The sequence below is a fragment of the Montipora capricornis genome, chromosome 1 (genome assembly GCF_036669925.1).
Source record: "Montipora capricornis isolate CH-2021 chromosome 1, ASM3666992v2, whole genome shotgun sequence".
NCBI lineage: Eukaryota > Metazoa > Cnidaria > Anthozoa > Scleractinia > Acroporidae > Montipora > Montipora capricornis.
Genome location: NC_090883.1, coordinates 40673773 through 40683705, shown reverse-complemented (window position 1 = coordinate 40683705; position 9933 = coordinate 40673773). Strand labels below are relative to the sequence as shown.

Genomic DNA, 9933 nt, shown 5'->3' with positions numbered 1-9933 from the left:
CATAGACGGTTATTGAAAATTTTATTTTAACAGATCTTTCCATTTCAAACTTCTGAAAAGCCTTCACAGCTTGATGATCAGTTCCAATATATTCTTTATCTTTTTGCTTAAGTGGACTTTCTCAAGAATTCATCAAACTATTCAAGTTTAATTCATTCACTTGCCACTACTGAGCTCTCTCTACTGAAAACAGGCTCTGTCCTATAGCTAGAGGATGAAGTGTCGTTCTTGATCCTCGACAGGACACGGAGAAAACATGGAAATGTTCAGTGTCCGACTCTAGCTTATAAAAACACTTGATCATTCATTTCCTCTGTTAAGGTGTCCCTTGTGCTTTAGTCTATTCCTGGAACGAGCCAGCAATCTACTCGGACAAGTGGGATTACGAAAATATGAGAATAACCTGAAAAGAAGTTGAAGAAAACATGTTAGTACTAAAATCGGGGGCAGCATAACAAGGTTTATTACAATTTGTGAGAATTAGATTTGAACCTTTAACTCACCCCAACGTATAACTTCAGAATTGAAAATTTCATGAAATGAAGGAAATAAAATGAACAAAGAATAAGCCTTAACATGCTTTTAGTGATTATTAAATGAAAACTGACGTCGGTTGTGCCTTAAAAAAAGGTAAAAGTAAAGTAACTTGATTTAACGTCGGTAGTTTCTTCAGCTACGAGGCTGGTATCAATGGAAGCCGACGGTGCGCCCTTTATCCCCCCGCCCCTCCCTCTGTCAGTGCTCCGTTTTGCCTTAGAAATGACCCTCGTCTTTCTGCTCAGTATAGGAAACATCTATCAACTCTTATGTTTATCAAAACTCTTCAAAAGAAATTTGGGGCCTTATTTTGCGGCTTCTATCAACAAGTACACCTACTGTCCCTACATCAATTAGAGACAGGTTGTTTGAGATCATCTCCCGAGATCCAGGTTATTTCCTTTCTTCGTCCCATTCCCTCCCAACATCCATCCAACATGGCGACTCGATATTTTAGACTGCAGGCAAATTTCCCCAATAAGACGCTTGCACTGTAAGCTATAGAATAAGGGAATCGGTGCTATCACACCTTTCTTTTTGACACACGTTGTTTTCAGGCTCAAATCTTTGGCTCTCAAAGTAAGTTGTATCTTGCCCGTTTCCATTGGTGATTTCACCAGTTGAAACCACTCCATATTTGGAATAATGACAGCTGAAATGTATTTTCACTTGTGGTGTACGAGTGATAATTGCTGTCGGTGGAACCACGTGACGAACCACGTTGCTGTAAACCACGCTGGCGTCAATGTGTTTGCTTAAAGTACCGCAACCAATCAACGATGTCGTAAAAGTAAAGTGTGTATTGTTGTCAACTGCTTTACAGCTGGGGTCCAAAAGACCTAGATTCCCTAGGCTGACACCAGAGAGAAAGGCCTTGGAAAGTGCGATTGACATTTCATTTGGATGACAGTTAACAACTGCACCACAATCTGGGGAGATAGAGATTAATTATGCAGAACAGGTTAATGGCGTTGACCAATCAATAACAAACGTTAACAATTTCATTCCCAAGATCGAAACGTTTATTCTCCTAACTAGAACCGTAGATTTATTTTTTGGGTTGTCATGCGAATTTGGTGTTATATCAAGATTACACCTCTCAAGCTGATAATTATCTTCACTCTCAATACCTGTCTGACTGACATGTCATTAAAATTGTGAGGAGAATTTATATGCTGATCTCTCCTGGGTGTAATAGGATTAAATGAGTCATTCACAAAGCAAAGCAGAAACAAACAGCGCGGGAGAGCGCCGGCGATCAAGTCAAAATTAGTTGTGAACCTGGAGCGAAATGTTCGAACACATACCAATCACACAAAGCAGAACCAAAACAAATGATTGCAAAATTACTGTAGACACTAAATTAAAAACGGCCGGATATTAACGAGAAGGTCTCCAAAATGCAGGAGCTTCATAAGCCTAACAATATAAATTTACTTTCGTCTCGGTTTGAAATAAAAATCTGTTTAAGAAGTTGCATGTAAAAGTCTGGTTGAACAACACTTGTGATCTCCTTGCGGACCTTACGACCACTGCGGATAAGAGAACAACTAGCAATATGCCATTTGACATGCGACCTTGCTCGTTAATTGATTTAAATATTTTCGTGAAACAGAAAATGTTTTGAAATGTGAGGATGAGACAAGAAAGTACGAGCTCGATCACATACAAACCGCATTCTTTCGTTTGTGGGAAAAACAAGTGATCAGTGGTGATTGTATTCAAACAGGAACATCATAAGGATTACTCAAACGTTGCAGTTCTAAATTCCGAGAGTAGCTAAGGAAAAGTAGTCTAATATCTATTAACGTAAAACATAACAAACAAAGGTGATATGTACTTATTACAATTTCGTAACGTTTGACTAACATGTAAGCATACCTTTCGAGTTTGTTTGATCCGCATTCTCTAATTGATAAATTGTATATTGGTTTGAATATTCTCCATAGCTAAAGAGGTTCTCTGCCGAATTATTTACATTTAAAACAACGAGGAAAAGAACTACAACATATACGGGCGATGGTAGCATTATGACGTGATCATTTTGAGCTATTTTTTTGCACGCAGAGCATCCGTCTCCTGCCGTCGTCATTTTGTCAAAGGAGCATAATTTATGCACCAAGGATCAGATGCTTCAGTGGTTACCATTGTCACGCATAATTAGAATGGAAATTTTCATATTCGATCAAGAAAACGGGAAAAATGCACTTGAATTTCAAGCACCCGCTTTACGTCTCCCTCACTTCAACCTGCGATCTAACCATCTGCCTTTCTCAGCTTCGTTCACGTGGTCTGCATCATTCTACACTTTGATGGTCTCTCTGGAGTGGATCGTCGTGTGCAATTCTTAACTAGATTTTTTATTATTATCGCATGTTCGAAGTCCACATCTATTTGAAAAATTTTCTCCTATAGGTGGTTTGAAAGCAATCTCTAAAGACACAGATAACAATGATAAAATGTGAAAATTTTAGTGGACGAACAAAAGGAGCTAATGACAGATCTATTGACGTAATCTGAACACACCCATTCACTCTCACACGTACTCAAAAATGCTTTTATACTCCCCCCCCCCTCCCCACTTTTTATGTTATCAGTTTCCAAAGTCATTGTTTTCACTTATCCGTGTTCACGATGAATAGTCGTGTTTGCCACAAAACTCGCAATTTTAAAACGCTTCTTTTCAAGTTGCCATTGTCATCAACATTTCAAGTACATGCGAAAGAGTGTGAAAATTTTTATGTTCATGAGACCTGACACCCTGAGAGCACTATCAAAGGGAGACCATAACAGACAACAGATATGGATATGCAACTCAACTGAGTCAAACTGTCCCAGCAGTTTTGATGCAATTAAAGAGTCCTTTTCCCTGGATTATCTGGTTTCAGTAACATTCAATTCATTCAGGATGATTTCTGCTAATGAGGAAAACGTTGCTTCAGAGCCCACTACGAACAATAAATAAACCAAATGGCATTTTCAAACTTTATTATAATCACACTGTTTCTCGACTGCAGGGCAAATATGTGCCTAAATCGAGTGCTAAGCTCAACTCCTGAACAGGATAACCTAAGTATGAGCGCTAAATCTGTTTCGAAGAATGTGTCAGTCATTTGTACATGGACCTTGTATGCAGCTAAAGCTGAGATAAAAAGTAAAACCGTCTTTTGTGATTAAAAACAGTTTGGCAAGCTCACAAAGATGAATAACCTTTTAAAGAGAGCCTAGATCAGCAGGGGTAAACTAAAATTTGAGCCAATTTAACGGCAGCTAAAACAACAACAAACAAAAAAAACGTTAACACTGTTAACTGTATTTTTTCTAAAAGTTAGATAATAAAAATCAGTTTGTTGTAAACCTTATCTAGGCCCTCTTTCAGTAACCAAACTGAGGTATTGATATATTTTTACAGGGCTTGGATCAAGCAATTAAAATTTGCCACTTCATGAAATAACTTACACAGAGAGATCATTAAGAATTCCATTAAGAAATAAATCAATGAGAAAGGGAAAATGAATGAATAAAAATCACTGGCAATTTAAAAAATATAGATCTTTCAGTTTTCGGATCGGATGAAGATGATTGAGTAAGAAGAGACCGCGGAAGAAGACTGGATCAAAGTGGTTGGTACCGGTGTACATTTGCTCTGCGGTTATTCTGGTACGTCATGTAAGACATCCCCACAACACATACTCCAACAACAACAGCCATTGCACCGATAAGAGGCATCTGGATACCTAGAAATTGAAAATCGAAGATTGCTTTGTCATTTTTTCTTTTACATGAGCCTCTGCCTGATATTTCCAAAACTGCAATTGAATTATTTCACGATCGACTTATCGAAATAGATAAAGCAATTTGTTTGCATTCACGGTGTTGACAAGTAGTTTGCTCAGGGAGCAAACGTTTTCGTTACAGTAGCTTGAGTATCCTGAGCAACCCCTTAAATGTAACCGAAATATACTTACTACTCTGCGCTCCGCGCATGCTCTGATCTGATTCAAGTGCTTCATTCGCCTCAGCCCCTCTGTTCTCTCTATTCAATGCGAACGGGCCCTGGGCAAGAGGGTACACATCACCAGGAAAATCAGAAAGAGCCCGACGTTTTCTGCTGGGTTGACAGCCTTGAGCGCAACGAGAATTCGGATCCGTTGCGTTGCACACTTTCACCTTGCAGTGCATAAACACGTAGGAGTGTTCTCCGACAAATTTGAAGGTTTCGGCGCTCCACCGCTGAGACTGGGGGTCGGAAGAAGGGAGGAATTCGACGGTGTTGTCAACTGGGCATCTATCAACAAACATGATTAATGTTAAAAACACACAAAAAACACCCATCTGTCTCTTTTCTCGGGGGTGATATTTTTTGCCCATGAAAAGGTATAATCAATTAAAGATCTAACCTAGTGACAGAAGTAGCAATGCAATTAAAACAAATCACAAAACCTCTAAGGAGCTTCAAGACTGGTATTGTCAAGTGAAAATTAAAGAAAACCGAAATGTCATCCCTTACCCGTCCTTGATGAGATTGTATCTGGGCCTTGCATCTCTGTCCTGAGAGGGCGTGGCAAAGCAATCCAAGGCCAGAATTGACAATCGGGAATCATCAGTGTCCACTTGCACCATAAAATACATTTTCTTTCGGAGAACCAAAGTAACGGGGAAATCGTTTTTGGTGTATGCACTTCCGTAGCTAAGCAAAATAACACAGAAAAAATTGCTTTGCCAAGTAATATTTACAAGGTAAAATTTAGCCTGATAAGAAAATTCCAAAGGCGTCACAAAAAACCTCGTGGATAAACGTCCAAGTTGTAAACATTTTTCTCTATCGTTACATAAAGCTGGATTAATAACATTGGTTTTTTTATACAGAAAAAACTTGCAACTAGCGATTTCTATTCATGAAGTAATGTGGTGACTTTGAAGAGTTTTTTCTTTCCTATATCAAGACTAATATGGTATTATTAGTTCAGTAGTTCAGTAATATGGTATTATTAGTTCAGTACGGAAACCCTCCCTATTATAGGAGTCAAAAAATCTTCCTTTATCCCACCCCCCCCCCCCTCCACCCCACCCATTACCCTGTTCCGCTGCACAAAGGAAAATTGGAAACTTTACAAATAAATTTAGTTTTCAGCACACTGAGGCTGCAACTAGAAAAAATGTTTTATGCTTTTTTTTTACTCTTAGAAACTTACGAGGAACTCTTGAACAAGTCCAAAGTGAGGGTGAATTTTCCAAATCCCCTGGAAGATAAAATAACCTTCTTGTTCATTGGCTTGATACCGACAGATGACACCGAGCCATATTCGGAGTAGAAACACTTGAATGGTATGGAAACCTCTCGCACGCGTGTTATGGTTTGATGTCGCTTGATTGGGATTTCTCTCACCATGTTACTGTAGATAGCGAAATTTCCGCGGTGTCTGAGCATCGTTTTGCATCCAGTTAGCAGAGTTGTCATGAAGAAATGAGTCCTGTTTTCAGAGGCCGAACAGTCTTTTTCTTTTAGAATCAAATGGTGCCGGTCAACACCCTTGAGAAGGGACTTGGGTACAGTGAGTGTCATATCATTTTTTCTGCAATCCAATTCAACCCCCTCAGCTGCAGAAATGGAATTAAACAGTAAACAGTTATTTGACATCAAGGCTTACGACTGTTGAAAATCCCTACGGGTCAACGAAGAACATGAAGCGTTCATTATCTCAAATTTTGAAAAATTTTCATGCAAATAAAGGAAAAAACCAGCGCAAATAGTCGACCTGCAGAAACGGTTTGAGCCGGCTGTATACGATCAATTGTCTAAAAGGAGTTTTCTTCTCGTTCGTTTTATTTTGTGGCTTTCAATGTGAAATCTTTCTCAATTTCTTTGGATTAAACCTCTTCAACTGAAGCATGCGATCGATAAGCTTGAAGATTAAACCTATCTTTTTATTTAGACTAAAATTTATTACAGTTTAATGAGTAGGAAATAGAAACATTGTGGCCGCAAACCTAGCTTGGACAATAAAGGTTTGAGACAAAAGCCCAGGACCTGGAGTTTCCACTGAACTACTAGTGTCTAGAATGAGTTATAGTTTATCGTTTTCTTGGACCTTCTATCATGAAAATAGCCTCCCTCGCCATCTATTGTTAACTTCAGTAGCCAATCAACACGCAACGTCTTCGATCAAGTCACTCAAGTGAGTACATAGATTGACTTTTGAAATTACGCAGGAAATACACATCTAATGGTACTTCGAATTGAGAAAACGGTTTAGTTTTTCTCTACTGCAGTCATAGTCTCCTGGCTGAGACAAGTGGAAAAGAAAACAATGGTTCGTACCAATACAGTGCCTCTTGTCTTTCGCCAAGCTCATCTCGGGATCCGAGCATTCACAATAAAACCCTCCGATAGTATTCTCACAAACATCCTGACATCCGCCATTGCCAAAGTCGCACTCGTTGATATCTGTTCGCCAAAAAAGAAATTTGCTTATATCTGCAGGACAATGACCGGCAATAATCAGTGGAAAAATAAAATTATATCAGCGATGATGTTATTACCTTGTCCGCACCTTGGGCCAGTATATCCCTTTAAGCATAAGCACTGGAAGCTGTTAAATCCATCCTCTTCGCATGTACCATTGTTTCTACAAGGTGAACTATCACAGGCGCTAAAGGCTTAAGGTTCAGCACAAGAGGAAGCAAAGAGAAAACTGAGGATATTGATAATCACGTCTCTTATTGTTCTTTTAATCATACATTTTTGTTTCTACTAATTGTACAAGCGTTTCGTTTATTCTAATTAATTTTTCCATAGCGGATCTCCGCGCGGAGCATCATGGGTAAGAAATACGGTTCACCGTGCGACCGTACGTCCGCCCCTCCAAGTATGCCAATGTCAAACTATTTGGTGCTACCCACGTTTTTTGGCAGGAACATATCTATGTTATGGTTAATTGACACCTGTCAAAACAAGGTAGTCGCTGACCAGTATCACGTGACCGTATCGCGTGCTCAAGTTTAAAGCTCATCGAGGTCAGATGCTTTCTTGAAGTCGTTTTTAGGCTTGGCTAAATCTTTATATTACTCATTAGCAAGGAGACGTTACTTATTTATCGATGGTGACTCAGTGGCTCTGGAAAAAAAAACGGAGTGATTCCCACAGTGGTTTGACTTAAGAACTCACTAGTAATTCAAACCAGCTCAGTGCAACAATTCCCTTTCTTATTGTGTTCTGGCCAAAGTTTGATTTACTTCCAGATATCACTTAGGTTTTGCTTCCCATTGCTTTGTAATTGGCCTAAAAGGTCTTGTCGTGGCATGTTTGATTGGTTCATTTCCGGGGGTCTATATAGCTGAATTGCGTTCATGTTTCTTTCAAATACTTACGCCCACTGCCTTCATCTTCTACGTAAGCCTTTGCGTTATTTTGATTGACAAGTTTCCCTGGAGACCAAAACAAACAAATAATCGTAATATGGTCAGTTAGTATGTGATTATGTGCTTCCTTTCTATACTGTAGTTTGATCAACATTAAGTGTATTCAAATGCCATAATTTCCAAAGGTCTGTGAAAAGGTGTAGACTACTACATCGTACGTAAGTGAATAATCTAAGCAATCGAGGGATAGTGTTGGAGGACCGGATAACGCAATCTGTTGAGTAAATAAAAATAGCTGTGTAGGGGATATCAGTATTTCCATTTGGTAGATGGCCTGACCATCGCAGCGTCGCCGAGTGGAACACCAAAATTAATTTTTTATGTGAAACAAGTTGATAAGGATAAATTAACCAACGTAATATAGATTTGCGAGCTTCCTAAAGATCTATCCAAACGGTAAATGTTTCGCCGTAAAACGCATGTTGATGATTTACAGAGTGTCCAAACGTCATAAATAACCCTGAAACACTGGTGTTTTATGAACTCCAAAAAAGCAAAGAACTGTGGACTACTAAATTACCCAGAGTGCCGTGAAACGACACCGTTTCCATAGATAGAACAAACTAGTAGACTCAGCACACATGCGCACGTCAAACATGTTTTAAGTATCTGTCCAAACGTACAAAACACCGTCACCAAACACAAGAACAAAAAAAAAAGTTTGATAGAATCCAAATCGTACCCAACACGTTAAAAAATGTTCAAAGTGCACAAAATTAAACAAGGTGGCCAAACGCAAAAATGTTTGCCACCCAAAAATGTTTTACCGTAAAACTTTTAACGTTTGGACATGTCTTAAATTTTCAGTTTGTTTCATTTTCTCGATTCCAAAATATCGCCATAACGAGTTGGACCTGGTAGTTTCTTTGTTTGTGCAAACCGGAAAATTCCTTCAACCCTTGAATTAACGAATTAACGAAGGAAACAATAAAAACAAAAGCGGACCATTTGTTCTCATCAGTTGAACTTTGGCCAACTCTTTAAAAGTAAAGGGCAAGTTAATCGCCGAAAGACTTTATGCAAAAATTTAAGCATCTCTCTTTTTCGAAAATTTCAAGAAATAAGCAATATATGCAAGAAATAAGCTTAAACGTCTAGGCCTATATTCGATCATAATTTCATTATCTGCAATATAACAAATGCCATCATCATTTAGAATGTGTACAGAAAAGCCGTCACCCCGGCGACACCCAAGATCGGAAGTCTGTTTATAGGCTCCAGTCTTGTTAGAAGAACTAGATTTTTTCCTCATTAGATCATCATTTGATTCATTTACTCACATTCTGCATAGGGAGATTTACTGGACTTGAAGTTTATGTCCTCGTTTCCTTTGCCCCGAGCTAAGAACCTTACTGAACAAAAACGCCTATGTTGCATGGAAGCAAGTCAGCTTTTTGACATATTTAATACCATCGTTTCTATCTCCTACGCTCCTCTACTCCAGGAAATTAGATTATCTCTTAAACACAACCGAAAATGGCACAAAATTATCTTTCACAGAATGCCGGTATGATTTGGCCAGCTAAGCTCTAAGCATTTTTCTCGTTTAAATGCTTCCTTGTTCGCAAGGGTTCCTGACTGCATAGATCTCGACACGTGTTATCTTTTTATGTAAACGGAAGCTTAAGTTAACGAAAACGGATTTCTAATGCAAACAATATTTTGAGGTTGTAACTATAAAATGGCCGGAAATATTTCACAGCACTTTCCAGGTTCTGAGAGCCGGTAAGAAAACTGAACCTTTTCCGATATAAGAATTACTTTTGTCTAAAGGCACATGATTTAGTTAAAGTGAACTAGCACAAATCCATATCAGCTGGAAGTACGCTAACGTATGACTCTTTTGAAAAGGTTTTCTCCAGCAATGACCCCTTTAAAATTACTAGTGATTTGCCAGCCTACCGTGCAATTTTTCACTACTTTTTCCATGCAACTTGCCGCCATATACTCTGTGTTTGAGTCCGTGTAGAGGAA

At 38.8% G+C, this 9933-nt stretch overlaps 2 protein-coding genes across 2 annotated transcripts; both read right to left on the bottom strand.

The window, feature by feature from the left end:
• Positions 1-4: 4 nt before the first annotated feature.
• LOC138043927 (CUB and zona pellucida-like domain-containing protein 1) lies at positions 5-2704 on the bottom strand. The gene is made up of 3 exons (XM_068890459.1): positions 2419-2704; positions 1067-1466; positions 5-403 (listed from the first exon to the last, which is right to left on the bottom strand). Exons 1-3 carry the CDS (start codon positions 2627-2629, stop codon positions 301-303), a joined length of 714 nt encoding a protein of 237 aa, XP_068746560.1. The 5' UTR covers positions 2630-2704; the 3' UTR covers positions 5-300.
• A 984-nt stretch (positions 2705-3688) lies between these two features.
• Positions 3689-7191, bottom strand: LOC138053440 (ZP domain-containing protein-like). The gene is made up of 6 exons (XM_068900080.1): positions 7081-7191; positions 6860-6985; positions 5733-6138; positions 5048-5227; positions 4506-4825; positions 3689-4274 (listed from the first exon to the last, which is right to left on the bottom strand). Exons 2-6 carry the CDS (start codon positions 6891-6893, stop codon positions 4153-4155), a joined length of 1062 nt encoding a protein of 353 aa, XP_068756181.1. The 5' UTR covers positions 6894-6985; positions 7081-7191; the 3' UTR covers positions 3689-4152.
• Positions 7192-9933: the final 2742 nt, after the last annotated feature.

What these genes read in the sequence shown, in the direction of transcription:
- LOC138043927 (XM_068890459.1), bottom strand. Translation starts at nt 2,629, where the DNA reads ATGACGACGGCAGGAGACGGATGCTCTGCGTGCAAAAAAATAGCTCAA. An exon ending in GGATCAAACAAACTCGAAAG is followed by an intron (nt 1,467 to 2,418) that starts GTATGCTTACAT and finishes CTATCTCCCCAG; the next exon opens with ATTGTGGTGCAGTTGTTAAC. An exon ending in AACGTGTGTCAAAAAGAAAG is followed by an intron (nt 404 to 1,066) that starts GTGTGATAGCAC and finishes ACTTCTTTTCAG; the next exon opens with GTTATTCTCATATTTTCGTA.
- LOC138053440 (XM_068900080.1), bottom strand. Translation starts at nt 6,893, where the DNA reads ATGAGCTTGGCGAAAGACAAGAGGCACTGTATTG. An exon ending in TACAATCTCATCAAGGACGG is followed by an intron (nt 4,826 to 5,047) that starts GTAAGGGATGAC and finishes GTTTGTTGATAG; the next exon opens with ATGCCCAGTTGACAACACCG. An exon ending in CATGCGCGGAGCGCAGAGTA is followed by an intron (nt 4,275 to 4,505) that starts GTAAGTATATTT and finishes TTCAATTTCTAG; the next exon opens with GTATCCAGATGCCTCTTATC.